This window comes from Rhinichthys klamathensis, unplaced genomic scaffold (assembly GCF_029890125.1).
Source record: "Rhinichthys klamathensis goyatoka isolate OS25496 unplaced genomic scaffold, OSU_Roscu_1.1 h1tg000001l_1, whole genome shotgun sequence".
In the NCBI taxonomy this organism is placed as follows: Eukaryota; Metazoa; Chordata; class Actinopteri; order Cypriniformes; family Leuciscidae; genus Rhinichthys; species Rhinichthys klamathensis.
In genome coordinates, this window is record NW_026606555.1 from 3,112,530 (window position 1) to 3,127,624 (window position 15,095).

Here is a 15,095-nt window from a genome sequence, read left to right on the forward strand (position 1 = left end):
ATAAAGTCAACAAATAAACCTTTACCTGTCTTCACTCACCCATTACAGTGGCAATCTGTCAATTCTGAATTAAACTATGTCTGTTTCCTCATGATTCTTTGTGAGCGTATTGCTGTGGAGTATTTGCTGGCTCAGTCTGACAAAGGTGATCTGCTGAATCCACAACAGCACAGTGAACTTGGCATCATTCTTCCAGACCTGCAGGTAGAAGTTCAGGAGGAGCAGTGTCTTGATCTCTCAATAAGTGATGCAGCTGACATCCTCATTCAGAGACCACCTGAAGCCACCCAGTGTGATGACCAGCTGGATATTGCACCGCCTCAGAATCCTTTACCACCTGACGACTCACCCAACACATCATCTCAGGTAATCTGACCATTTCCTGATCATCTGTCATTGAAATTATACAGGAAAAGTTATTCATTTGTATATACTATGAATGATTTGTGCATATACAGCAATACATTTTGTGCAAAGGCAATTTAATAATCAAAAGGATATTTGTTTCTCTCTCTCTCTCTGTCACACAAATCCCCAGGACACCGGTTTTGATGTAAGCGGTGTCTCTTGCAGTCCTGTCAGTCCAGCCAGTAGTTTACCTGCTGAGGACAATTCCTCTAGTAGACCCAGCACATCAGTCCAGGTAATGAGACTAATGTCTTTCTGTATTATTCTGTGGCTCTGTTACGCTTGCGAACCCGGTGTTATGTCCTGCTTTTCACTGAATAGCACTTGAATGTATGTACTAGGGCTGTCAATCTTCTCAAATATTTTATGCTCAAATGTAGCCTATTCAAATTTACCATGTAACTATACACTATGGGTCCAATTTACTCACATCCCGAATAAACAATACTAATTTCCGAGTGCATTCTAAAATATTGCATGTGCAGTTTTCATGCCTGTTATGAGTGATTTACTAACAATTATTGTGTAGATGACAACAGAAGCAAACACAATTGAGGTGGCAGTATTTAAATGAGGGTTTTGCGTATTTTAATGGTTTGTGCCATGGAGAGTTGGGAGGGAAAGCAGCCACTGCGTAAAAACCTTTGTTTGTTCCACTCAGTGCATCCCGAGTATGCGGTAATTGTCCTGCCTAAGATTGCACTACACAGCAAAATCCCCAGTGTTAAATTAACACTCTGAGTGTGGACTCATATAAACACTGAAGCAGTGTTAAAGTTAACACTGAAGCAGTGTTAAAGTTAATGAGATAATTAAGTGAATAATTGAGTGATGATTGAGCATCATTGAAGACACCTGATGATAACAAGCAGAATCACTGTAGGAGAAAACCGTAATTTTAAGTCACCATTATGGTGATTAGTATTTGCTTTAGTTGGGCTCTTGACCCTTTAATCATTCACTTCAGATTTTGTTTGGCTGCTGTATGTGAGTTATAACAGCCAGATGAACATATAGAAAAGGTGATCTGATGGTGTTGGTTGTGTTTCAACATAATCATTATTTCACAATCATTTGACCTGAATCACTGAACTCATGTATAGGCCAATTTCTGAGTTAGGTTTACTTTATTAATTATAGCAGCACTGTCCATGTATGGCATCATATTTTTAGCCTTTTCAATGAAACCAAATGATCAAAAAAAAAAAACGTCAAAAATTATTTATGTTGGTACACACAGACATCAAGAATTAGCATATGAATCTCAGCAATGGTGACAAACAGATCACTTCTGAACAAAAGCTCATTATTTATTCATGCAGCAATGCATGATTGGAGCCATGAATGAGTTTTTATTGGTGGCACCCAGAATGCACAACAACATGCTTTAATAATTGTCACCATTGTTGAGATTCGCAGGCTGATTCTTGATGTCTTTGTGTCTAAAAACTATATCAAATAAATTATTTAAAAAAAAAAAAAATTATATGAGACGTGTATAAAATAAAATTCTGTGGATTACTTTGTAAAAGTTTAAAACACTATGCTGTGCAAGAATAGTGCTGCAATAATTGATAAAGTAAACCCAATTTGGGCTCTATATGAGTTCAGTAATTCAGGTCAAATGATTGTGAAATAATGATTATGTTAAAACACAACCAACACCATCAGATCACCTTTTCTATATGTTCATCTGGCTGTTATAACTCACGTACAGCAGCCAAACAAAATTTAAAGTTAATGATTAAAGGGTCAAGAGCCCAACTAAAACACACACTGATCACCACAATGGTGATAACGGTTTTCTCCTTCAGTGATTCTGGTTGTTATCATCAGGTGTCTTCAATGATGCTCAATCATCCCTCACTTATTCACTTAATTATCTCATTAACTTTAACACTGCTTCAGTGTTAACTTTAACACTGCTTCAGTGTTTATATGAGTCCACACTCAGAGTGTTAATTTAACACTGGGGATTTTGCTGTGTAAGTACTTGGGAAGGCACACCTAAAAGCCGCTTTGGGGAACCCCAGCAGAAACAGATACAGTGTTCTGCAATGTCCCAGACTCAAGAAAATGCCAGCAGATCGTGCTTCATCTAGCCAGATGATCCGTGTCCGGTTGCTCCGCGATCTCCTGGCCCTGTACACTCCAATGTCCTATTCCCTCTCCGATACCTACAATGGGTTGTGTCGCTATTACACAGCAAAATCCCCAGTGTTAAATTAACACTCTGAGTGTGGACTCATATAAACACTGAAGCAGTGTTAAAGTTAACACTTGAGCAGTGTTAAAGTTAATGAGATAATTAAGTGAATAAGTGAGGGATGATTGAGCATCATTGAAGACACCTGATGATAACAAGCAGAATCACTGAAGGAGAAAACCGTTATCACCATTGTGGTGATCAGTGTGTGTTTTAGTTGGGCTCTTGACCCTTTAATCATTAACTTTAAATTTTGTTTGGCTGCTGTACGTGAGTTATAACAGCCAGATGAACATTTAGAAAAGGTGATCTGATGGTGTTGGTTGTGTTTTAACATAATCATTATTTCACAATCATTTGACCTGAATTACTGAACTCATATAGAGCCCAAATTGGGTTTACTTTATCAATTATAGCAGCACTATTCTTGCACAGCATAGTGTTTTAAACTTTTACAAAGTAATCCACAGAATTTTATTTTATACACGTCTCATATAATTTTTTTTTTTTTTTTTAATCATTTATTTGATACAGTTTTTAGACACAAAGACATCAAGAATCAGCCTGTGAATCTCAACAATGGTGACAATTATTAAAGCATGTTGTTGTGCATTCTGGGTGCCACCAATAAAAACTCATTCATGGCTCCAATCATGCATTGCTGCATGAATAAATAATGAGCTTATGTTTAGAAGTGATCTGTTTGTCACCATTGCTGAGATTCATATGCTAATTCTTGATGTCTGTGTGTACCAAAATAAATAATTTTTGACGTTTTTTTTTTTTTTGATCATTTGGTTTCATTGAAAAGGCTAAAAATATGATGCCATACATGGACAGTGCTGCTATAATTAATAAAGTAAACCTAACTCAGAAATTGGCCTATACATGAGTTCAGTGATTCAGGTCAAATGATTGTGAAATAATGATTATGTTGAAACACAACCAACACCATCAGATCACCTTTTCTATATGTTCATCTGGCTATTATAACTCACATACAGCAGCCAAACAAAATCTGAAGTTAATGATTAAAGGGTCAAGAGCCCAACTAAAGCAAATACTAATCACCATAATGGTGACTTAAAATTACGGTTTTCTCCTACAGTGATTCTGCTTGTTATCATCAGGTGTCTTCAATGATGCTCAATCATCACTCAATTATTCACTTAATTATCTCATTAACTTTAACACTGCTTCAGTGTTAACTTTAACACTGCTTCAGTGTTTATATGAGTCCACACTCAGAGTGTTAATTTAACACTGGGGATTTTGCTGTGTACGACCGGCGTGCTGTAAACTGTTGGTAATCGTTCCCTCTGGCTGGATGAATTTTACGCGTGATCCATGCACTGCAGCAGACTTCCATCTGACAGAGAAAAGGAGTCAGGTCGAAACGAAATTTGCTTTATTGGCATGAATGTTAATACAACAGTATTACCAAAGCTAAAGAAAAAAACTAAAAAAACAATTCCATTCATAAAGTTCATCGAATAAATAAAATAAACTAATTATATTTCTATGTATTGGATATAGAATAATATTATAAAATATTGTTAATTTCTCTACGTCTTCTTTCATTACGGCTCTGTCTCCTTCTGTCAACTATAGCGGCAGCCATCTCTGCGCAACACTTGGCGGTTTGCACCTTCCTTTCAAACGTATTAAACACAGATGCTGTTGCACTCTCACTAAATTACGGTTAGGTTTGTTAGATCACATTGCGTGTAGTAAATAAATGTATTTGCTTTGCACAATAAAACTGAAACGCCCCAAATTGCATTTTCATTAAGGCAAAAGTACTAAATGAACAACAGGTGCTATTTTGCACTTTTTAAAGACGTCGTTCTGCTTGCACACCGTTAGTAGATCAGCTTATGTGTTAATTTGCTGGTGATATCAAGTTTGCACACGTTTTTACTCACGCAAACCTTTAGTAAATCAAGCCCTATCAGTGTATAGTTACATGGTAAATTGTAACGCAATTACAGTAACATATTTATTTTTGCTGTAACACAGTAATATAACGCATTAAAAAAAACGGTAATATTATACCCGTTAAAATCAGATGTAATCTTCAATGACAGTAACTAGTAATATATAATGCATTACATTTTAGAAGTAACTTACCCAACTGTACACTATAGACACAGGGTTATGCATTGCTAATGTCATTCTGTAAACCAGATGGAACTCCAAAATTACCAGTAGCCTAACCATTTGGAACCTAAGAAAAGTTTATTTGTATAGCACCTTTCACAGATAAAAAATCACAAAGTGCTTCACAGTAAAATGTAACACAATACAAGTACAATACAAAGCATAAGAAAATTTAAAAACTAATGGAAAACATTGAAACAAAAACCATAAAAAAAACCCACTTCTAACTAAAAGCCTTTTTGAATAGCAGCGTCTTCAGTTGCTTTTTAAAAGAATCAACAGAATTCACACAGGGAGGCAAAGCATTCCACAGCCTAGTTGCCACTGCTTGGATTGAACGATCCCCACTGGATTTAAAATGAGTGTAGGGAACCACTAACAGCCTCTGACCTGATGACCTCAAACTACGGGTCGGAGTATGAAGTTGTATTAACTCAGAGATGTAGGGAGGAACTTGACCGTGCAGGGCTTTTAAAGAAAGGACCAGGATTTTAAATTGAATTCTATACTGGGCTGGTAACAAGTGAAGTGATGCTAAAACAGGTGTGATGTTTGTTAATGTGGGTTAAAAGCCTTGCAGCAGAGTTCTGATCAGCCTGGAGACGGTGAAGCTCCTTCTTGCTCAAACAAGTAAAAAGACTGTTACAGTAATCTAAACGAGAGGAAATAAAAGCATGAATGATCATCTCCAACTCACCCTTTGACACCAGTGTTCTTAATTTGGATATATTCCTCTAAGCCCAAACACAGTTTATCTTTCTTGCAATAATGACTTATGTGACTGTGTCACCTGTCTACATACTCTGTTTAAAGTAGGATGACATTTGTTAAATGCAGCAACACTGCACCCAAAATAAATCCCCCTAAGAGGACTATTAAGTACAAAGTAAGTTATTTCTTCAACAGCTGTTTTTCATTTTTCAGGAAAGCCGATGTGATTCAAGAGGTTTTCCTGGCTGGGAGGCGGTTGATAACCTGGCGGAGTACCTCGTGAACCTCAACCGCACAATAGCTGCTTTGTCAGCCACAGAAACAGCTGAGATTGTGCGGCTGTATTCTAGATTGCATGAAATGGACAAGTCTCCCTCCAAATATTCTCTGAAAAGCAAGAAGAAGACCTTGCCAGGGCCATGGAGAGCTTCCAGGAAACGCAGTGGCTCTGCACCTGGTCAACAAGCAGCTGAAAGGTGAACTGACCAATAGTTGATGCACATATTATGTAATTCATATTTATCATAATTATCAAATTATAACACTTAAGCTGTATTACACAAGCAATAATTCAGACAGGTGGACTGCTATAAATAGTCAAATCGTGAAGTGGAATTATACTATGTCTCATAAAACGCCTCTCCAATCATAGTAGCGAACCAAAACCACCTGTTGTATTATATTGATTATATATATCTAGATAGATATAGATATTTATTATATACAAATATTGTCTTTTTCATTCAGACTATTCATGACCCATGGCCAGGGTGCCCAGAGACCTGATTTCAACAGGACTTCAGAATGTGTTTCCCTCAGGCTTTTGAAGGAGTTTGCCCAAGCTAGAAATAGGCCAAGAGACTGCAAGGGTAAAACCCTGCCCATTCCACAGTCTATTGTACAAGCTTACCATCACATTAAGCAACTTCTTGAAGACAGCCGGGTGATACAAGAGCAGACCAACTTGGTGCTAGTTACTATCAACAACACCACAGTGTCTTCTTGGTGAGATATCTTTTTTGGCTTCCTACATTCACTTTAACATCTGCATTTGAGAAGTGTAAATATATTGCATTATTTTTAATTTAACCAGGTATGATTTGATTAAGCTACAACCTTTGCAATTGTGCTTCTATGAAATGGTAAACATTTTGTTTTGTACTTTTTCCAGGTTGCATGACAGGCAGAAAAGAACTGACCGGGACTCATTGCTGCAAGGCGTACAGCTACCCCAGAAGGTCTCTGTGGCTAAGGATCCTCTGCCACAAGCAAGAGCACTTCCTTCTGCACCCGTGGAACATGGACATGCAAAAATACAGTTTCAGGAGCCAGAAAATCATGAAGGTGAGGCAGTGATACGCCCGCGCCACAGCTTCAGAAGTGGATCGGCACTGGCACAGCACTATCCTCTTGGGCCGTATGTATGGCCTGCCTCTTCTGCCTTGTTGTCCTCAGATCAGCAGGAACACACTTCCCCAGCCCCATCGCCTGCCTGGCCTTCTTACCAGCAGGGTCATCTGCCACCAGTCCAACCTCCTGCCTGGTCCTCCCACCAGCAGGAACACACTTCCCCAGCCCCATTGCCTGCCTGTTCCTCTTACCAGCTGGGCCATACCTCACCAGCCCAACCTCCTGTTTGGCCCACTTACCAGCAGGGTCATCCGCCACCAGCCCAACCTCCTGTTTGGCCCACTTACCAGCAGGGTCATCCGCCACCAGCCCAACCTCCTGTTTGGCCCACTTACCAGCAGGGTCATCCGCCACCAGCCCAACCTCCTGTTTGGCCCACTTACCAGCAGGGTCATCCGCCACCAGCCCAACCTCCTGGCTGGTATCAGCAGGGTCATCCGCCACCTGCCACTTCTCCTGCCTTTTCCTCACAATCACCTCTCAGCAGTACACCATCAGATCAGTCTTTAGTCATTTTCAATCGACACCGACAGTGGAGACAGCAAAAGGCAGCACTTGAAGACGAGAAGCGTTTGGCAAGAGGGGAGCCACCAAAGAAGCGTCAGACGAAGGAACATTACCATTATGTGTGTAAAACATGTGGCCAATCAAAAAGTAAACAAACTGGCCATTCCCAGGTTAAAGGAAAGTGGTACTGTCCAGCATCTGGACAGACCATTGCAGAGTGGAAAGATTCTCTTTAGGCTTTTTGTTGTGATTGAGTACACGGTTAAATCAGCTCTTTAATTTTTATGTTAGTGCATTAAGTACATTGAGTAAATTTGAAGGAAACCTCTAAAAAATAAGTGTGTGTGTGAATGTATTATATATAACAATTTTTTTCTACATTTTATTAAGCTGTATTTGTAGAAGTATATTATTATTATTATATCTAGCCATTTAATTGTGTGTGTGTGTGTATATATATATATATATATATATATATATAAAAGGCTACTGAGTTTTGTTATTATTATTATTATTATTATTATAACTTACTAACTTACTATTCTGTAATTGAATGAATGAATGAATGAATGAGGCATTTATATAGCGCTTTCAAATGTACTACTGTACACCCAAAGCGCTTTACAATCATATCAGGGGGTCTCTCCTCAACCAGCACCAGTGTGCAGCATCCACTTGGATGATGCGACGGCAGCCACAGTACAACGGCGCCAGTGCGCTCACCACACACCAGCTATAGTTGGAGAGGAGAGAGAGTGATAGAGCCAATTCAGTGGATGGGGATTATTAGGAGGCCATGATTGGCAGGGGCCAATGGGTGGAATGTGGCCAGGACACCGGGGTAATACCCCTACTCTTTACGAGAAGTGCCATGGGATTTTTAATGACCACAGAGAGTCAGGGCCTCGGTTTAACGTCTCATCCGAAGCAAGGTATAATTGTTTTATAATACTTTTAAATAATACTATTTTTTTTTTATTACTATTCATAATATATCAAACTATTTGTAATAGTAGTAGGTGTGTATTATTACTTGTATTACATGTAGCTATTTAAGTTTGTATTCATTATATAGATTTTAGCTTTTATTTGTGCTTTTAGCTGTTTTATGATTATTTTCAGGAAATGCACATTCTAGTTGTTGTTATTATTATTATTATATATATATTATTATGATTATGAAAGCAAATTTGTGGTAGTAATTGTATTTCATTATATATTAAACTTTATTTTTATATTTAATTTATATATATAATATTATATTTAAGTGTGTATGTATATATATATTCCTTATTTCTATTGTAAATGTTGAACTTTAAGAATATTTGTGGTAGTAAGTGTATAATAAATAATTGTATTTACATATAGGCCTATTTGGACTTTTATATTTCATTTTTATTATTACATATAAGTCAAGTCAAGTCATCTTCATTTATATAGCGCTTTTAACAATGAATTGTTTCAAAGCAGCTTTACAGAGATAAACATATAATTTAAGGTAACAGATTGTTTTGGCGTTATAGCGGTTCTTGAATAACGTTACTTCCAGCTAAAGTTAACTTTGATTGATTCACCTCCGTCGAAATGATCAGACTTTAAACGCGAACCTGTGATTAACGCTGACGGCGTTCACATGCTCATTCAGAATTCTATAGTTATGTGCTTTTTAAAATATGTGCGCAGGTTTGTAATTCATACAACCCAGCCTAAACAAACTACTTTTCTTGCCTATAAATTTTGATACAGAATTTTGTTTTATTTTATCACTTCGGGGTACGCGAGCCGGAATTCACAGCGCTTTATCTGTAGAGTGGGAAAGGGATCCTCCATAGGGAGAGGATAGTGGATACTTCAGCACTGCATTGTCATCGGGTCCAGGCAAAGCTCCCTCATCAGATCTGGACACGGCCTGGATCCGGCAGGCTGCAGGAAAACCTCGGGATAAACAAAGACACTAATATTAGCGTAGATGCCATTCTTCTTATGATGTAGCGAGTACATCAAGATTTAAGGGAAGTGTTCCCAGTTCCGGCTGACCTAATCTATGCAGCCTAACATTGAATTTATAGAAGTCTATAATGTATTATGTGTATGCTAGGTCAAAGAGATGTGTTTTTAGTCTAGCTTTGAACTGACAGAGTGTGTCTGCTTCCCGGACAATGGTAGGAAGACTGTTCCAAAGTTTTGGTGCTAAATAGGAAAAGGATCTACCGCCAGCAGTCGATTTAGATATTCTAGGTATTATTAACTGGCCGGAATTTTGAGATCGCAATAGACGTGAAGGACTATAATGCGTTAAGAGCTCATTCAAGTACTGCGGAGCTAAACCATTTAGTGCTTTGTAGGTAATCAACAATATTTTAAAATTTATACGATGTTTAATAGGGAGCCAATGCAGTGTTGACAGAACCGGGCTAATATGGTCATATTTCCTGGTTCTGGTAAGAACTCGAGCTGCAGCGTTTTGAACTAGCTGTAGTTTGTTTATTAAGCGTGCAGGGCAACCACCCAGTAGAGCATTACAATAATCTAGCCTTGAGGTCATGAACGCATGGACTAATTGTTCCGCATTTCCCAATGAGAGCATATGGCGTAATTTAGATATATTTTTAAGATGGAAAAATGCAGTTTTACAGATACTAGACACGTGGCTTTCAAAAGAAAGGTTGGTATCAAATAGCACACCCAGGTTCCTAACCGACGACGAAGACTTGACAGAGCAGCCATTAAGTGTTAGACAGTATTCTGGATTATTACGTGTGGAAGTTTTTTGTCCAATAATTAGAATCTCTGTCTTTTCAGAATTAAGTAGTAGGAAATTACTAGTCATCCAATTTTTTATATCAGCTATGCATTCCGTTAATTTTGTGAATTGGTAAGTTTCGTTGGGTTTTGAAGAAATATACAGCTGAGTATTATCGGCATAACAGTGAAAGCTAACTCCATGTTTCCTAATGATATCTCCTAATGGTAGCATGTACAGAGTGAACAGCAGCGGTCCTAGTACTGAGCCTTGTGGTACGCCATACTGAACTTGTGATCGATAAGACATCTCTTCATTTACTGCTACAAACTGATAACGGTCAGTTAAGTATGATTTAAACCATGCTAATGCAATTCCACTAATGCCAACATAGTTTTCTAGTCTATTTAAAAGAATATTGTGGTCAATGGTGTCAAATGCAGCACTAAGATCGAGTAACACTAATAGAGAGATACAACCACGATCGGATGATAAGAGCAAATCATTTGTGACTCTAATGAGAGCGGTCTCAGTGCTATGGTACGGTCTAAATCCGGACTGAAAATCCTTGCAGATATCATTTCTTTCTAGAAAGGAACATAGTTGTGAAGATACTGCTTTTTCTAATATCTTTGACAGAAAAGGCAGATTCGAGATCGGCCTGTAATTGACTAATTCTGTAGGATCAAGTTGTGGTTTTTTAACAAGCGGTTTTATCATAGCCAGTTTAAAGGTTTTTGGTACGTATCCTAGAGACAAAGATGAATTAATGATATTAAGAAGAGGATATATGACCTCTGGAAACATCTCTTTCAGTAGCTTAGTCGGTATAGGATCTAACATACAAGTTGTCGATTTAGATGAATTAACGAGTTTGCAGAATTCTTCCTCTCCTATAGCAACAAATAAATCAAATTTTTCCTCAGGGAGACTACAATGCACTTCCTGATGCGATACTGTGGTAGACGGTTGCATAGTTATAATTTTGTCCCTGATATTATCAATCTTATAAGTGAAGAAGTTCATAAAGTCATCACTGCCGTGTTGCTTTGACACTTCTGAGCTTGAAGCTTTCTTTTTCGTTAGTTTAGCCACTGTTTCAAATAAATACCTAGGATTATGTTTATTTTCTTCTAATAGGTTTGAAAAATAAGCAGATCTAGCAGCTTTTAAAGCCTCTCTGTAAGCAATTAAACTCTCTTTCCACGAAATCCGAAATACCTATAGTTTAGTTTTCTTCCAGTTGCGCTCCATTTTTCTGGCTGCTCTCTTTAGGGCCTGAGTGTGCTCGCTGTACCACGGCGTTGGACTATTTTCTTTAATCTTCTTTAAGCGCAACGGAGCAACTGCGTCTAAAGTGCTGGAAAAGAGAGAGTTAAACGTTTCTGTTGCAATATCGAGTCTCAGTCTCTATATGATGATATCTAGGTGAAAGAGGCTCTATGTGATGGGATTTATCTGACCTTGGTGACGTGAGGCCGTAACATACGTTACATTTGATATTTTGGAATACACTATTTGTGGAAAATATGTGTTGTACATTTTATTCTTTCAAATTGTTTTGTGATAAAATACAATTTGACACTTTTTGTTTTGTAAAATAGGTCTAAAATGGGTTTAAATATTGACTTTTCAGTCATTGAATTATTTTTATATTTTCATATATTCATTTGGCAGATGCTTTTATCCAAATCGACGTACATTGTATTTCAAGGAGCACATTTTACATTTTTGTCAGTTCTTGCTTTCCCTGGGAATCGAACCCACGATTCTTCCGTTTTCTCCCCCTTCTTTCGGCGCTTCTTTTCCTTTCGGCGCAGACCTCCCCTAATCACTTGCTGTCCTCTTACCAGCCTTTGAGGGAGGTGGGCTTCCTCTTCAAGAAAAGATGTGGTGATGTGTTATTTCCCAGCATTTGGTGTTGTTTTGCCTTCTGTAATGCTTGGTTGCTGTCTCAGCAAGCAGTGGAGGGGGACTTTAGAGAAACGAGCTGAAGCTTGCCGTCGACTATGTATGTTCAGTCACTTCTAAGCGGTCGTGTGCAGGCCTGAGTGAGTGGTTTGCTTTCTCTGTATAGTGTTTAGTACTTTGTGTTGTGCCCGCAGCATCCCCAGTCCAAATCCGGATCACGACACTCTTTTCGTGTAGGTGAAGACGTCGTTGAACTCCTTTTTGCCATCACAGTATTTTAGTCGAGTGCATCCTCTGCTGCTCGCTTTTGCATTGATGGTTGGCCCCAGTGTCCTCTGTTGCTCACATCCAGAAAAAAAATAGCATGTGACCCACAGGCAGGAGTAGTTTTGGCCGAGAGGTTAAGGCGATGGACTTGAAATCCATTGGGGTCTCCCTGCGCAGGTTCGAACCCTGCCGACTACGTGGATCCTCGTCACTTTGTCTGTTTGCAACAGGAATTGTGACATCCAGGAGCTGTGTACAATCTGGATTTTTCTCTTACTTCATATGCAGCACTTAAAATGGGCAACTCACATCTCTTTTCAAGCTTGAAGTGAGCACCGTTTCAAAAGGCCCAGATCATCTGTGATTTTGCCCATTCTATTCAGGCAATCGGAGCAATGGCTTTGGCATCCCCGATAACTTCAAGGCCTTCACAGTGTGCAGCTCAAGAGTTGCCGCATTCTATTTGGTGGAGAATCTTGCATATTGGTGTTTTGAAATGTCGGATTTGTTCTCTCTTAGCATAGTGAAACAGAAACCTACTCAATTTATGTACCAATTTATGTACCAATTACTTGTTTGTCCAAACCACTGTTGTGGCAAAAATTCATCTCAAACAAACATCACTGCGTAAGAGACACTCAGAGTCAAATTATGTAAAATAGAAGTATTTATTCTTGCAAGAATAGGAGCAGTCTAATACACAGTTGTTACCCTGTGCAGAAGAGTGACACACCCCCAGACAGACTGAACTAGCTTTTATCTTAGTTTCAAGGCCTTCTTCCCCCCAGAGCCTTCCTCCCAGTAGTTTTCCATAGACGTCACTAGTTGGCCCACTAAGCTCCCCTGCACTAAGTGGCCTTCTGACATCTAGGTCAGAGGTCCTTGTTCGTCTGTTCTCTGGAGTGTCTCCCTCTTCTGCCTCCCCAGGTACATAAACAGAATCCTCTCTCACTACAAGTGAGAGACACACATGTGACATTCTTTGAATCATCTATATTTAACTAAAGATCAATGAATATCATTAAAATTGCCACCACAACTCCTCACTTTTTATCATTCTGATTACCCATAATCACAATAATAAACAATAAGACAAATTTTAAGTCATATCATCACACTTATACTTTTCATCTCTGATTTTCCCATAAATGATCACTCTCCTTGAACCTGTGAAGAAAAGTTTAGGATGAAGAAGCATAAGGCTGTTTTTGTGGGGGAAAGGCCCCGTAATATTTTAGCAAGCAAGTAAAGTTTACGGTGCCGGGCTAAGCGAGAAATCACTGTTCCTGCGCTCCTGTAAACAGACCCTCAGTCACACCAGTAAGGAGTAAATAGTTATAACACAATAAGGAAACCAACAGAAAAAGTATTATAAAAAATCCCTCAGTTTCAACCCCTGTCCTTGTACGCCATCTCGTAACACGGATGACCGCTGCTTGTAACCTTCTTTAAATCTTTTGCCCTTAATCTTTCTCAGAAAATAAACAAATAGAAGAAAAACAAACAGAACATACATTTAACACATCTCACTGTAGCTCCCGCTACCTGTATCGTCACATAATTTTGTTCATCCTTGGGATAGACTGTCATTTTCACCAATTGAACAGACAGCATGTTTCACCTGTCACTGTAATCATATTCACCCATGAATAACAAAATTATTAGAATAACAATCCTAACTCCTATCATTAAGCCTTTTCCATTAATCTACGCCCATCTCCATATTTCACCTCGGTTTTCCTAACCATATTGTGTTCACTTCTAATTCAATTTAGTAAGCTCTATTTAATGCCATATTTAACAAAATCTAACCAGAGAAGTCTTATAATTTTATCCATTCTTCTAACCAATGCAGTTGTTCAATATTAACTCTAATATTTCCATTACAGACACAATCAATATATTTTCTACATTTACAATCAAATCCATACCTAGTTTGATTCAATCAAACAAAATCATCACAAAAACAGATTATTCTGTTAAACTTAAACCATCAGTTGTGTTGATCATCTCGTTTGCCCCACGGACGTTCCGTGTTCTTTTACCTTTAACTTTTAATTCAAACATGCTGTGGTTCTACTTAATAAGCTTCAACAATTATCCCTACCATTTACATTAATTAATAGATCTTCTCTTCCCAAAAACATTTTCCTTAAATATTTCCTAATGAATAAGTAACCAATCAAATCTTTTGATCTACTGTATATCAATAATAAGCCCTATTTTGATTTAATCAAATCAAATCCTCAAAATAATCACAAAACCACATTCTTAAACCATTAGTTGGTTCACATCCTCCTCCAGGCGTGTTGATCATCTCGTTCGCCCCATGGACTATGGGATGGTTGTGGCCTGTTGGTGTAGGTGAGAGGCTTGGACCCAGGTGTCATACTCTCCAACCATTTTCTGATCCTTATAAGGTTTTCCCTTATATCACGACCGCACCCCCACTGGAGTGAACTGTCACCTGTGAATGGAGACCTTAAGTATTTTGTTAGTGACCGCTTGACAGCCGCTCGTCCCCTTTGGTGTGACCTGTGGAATCAACAACCTGAAACATTATCTCCGGATAATTTCTTGCTCACTTAATAGCACTCGGGGTCCTTTTACCCTGAAAAACACTCAACCCACTTTGCTCATGTCCACACAATATTTATACATTTGGAACAGAATTAGTTCTGTTTGATCCAATCCATCCTGACATTCTGTAAAAGGAAAATTTTAAGTTATGCGCTGCGCAGGTGTAGCACCTTTCTGCCACAATAATAACCC

The 15,095-nt window shown here is 38.5% G+C and overlaps 1 protein-coding gene and 1 non-coding gene across 2 annotated transcripts; both read left to right on the top strand.

Annotated features, from left to right (window-relative positions):
* Positions 1 to 90: 90 nt before the first annotated feature.
* LOC130088380 (uncharacterized) lies at positions 91 to 7,638 on the top strand. The gene is made up of 5 exons (XM_056255135.1): positions 91 to 366; positions 539 to 643; positions 5,699 to 5,961; positions 6,233 to 6,490; positions 6,657 to 7,638. Exons 1-5 carry the CDS (start codon positions 91 to 93, stop codon positions 7,636 to 7,638), a joined length of 1,884 nt encoding a protein of 627 aa, XP_056111110.1.
* A 4,801-nt stretch (positions 7,639 to 12,439) lies between these two features.
* Positions 12,440 to 12,521, top strand: trnas-uga (transfer RNA serine (anticodon UGA)). Its single transcript has one exon. It is a non-coding gene; the product is annotated as a tRNA-Ser (tRNA).
* The last annotated feature ends 2,574 nt before the right edge of the window (positions 12,522 to 15,095 follow it).

Excerpts from the sequence above, each read along its gene's own strand:
- LOC130088380 (XM_056255135.1), top strand. The coding sequence starts at position 91 with ATGATTCTTTGTGAGCGTATTGCTGTGGAGTATTTGCTGGCTCAGTCT. Across the intron at positions 367-538 it reads CACCCAACACATCATCTCAG|GACACCGGTTTTGATGTAAG; the intron begins GTAATCTGACCA and ends ACAAATCCCCAG. Across the intron at positions 644-5,698 it reads GACCCAGCACATCAGTCCAG|GAAAGCCGATGTGATTCAAG; the intron begins GTAATGAGACTA and ends TTCATTTTTCAG.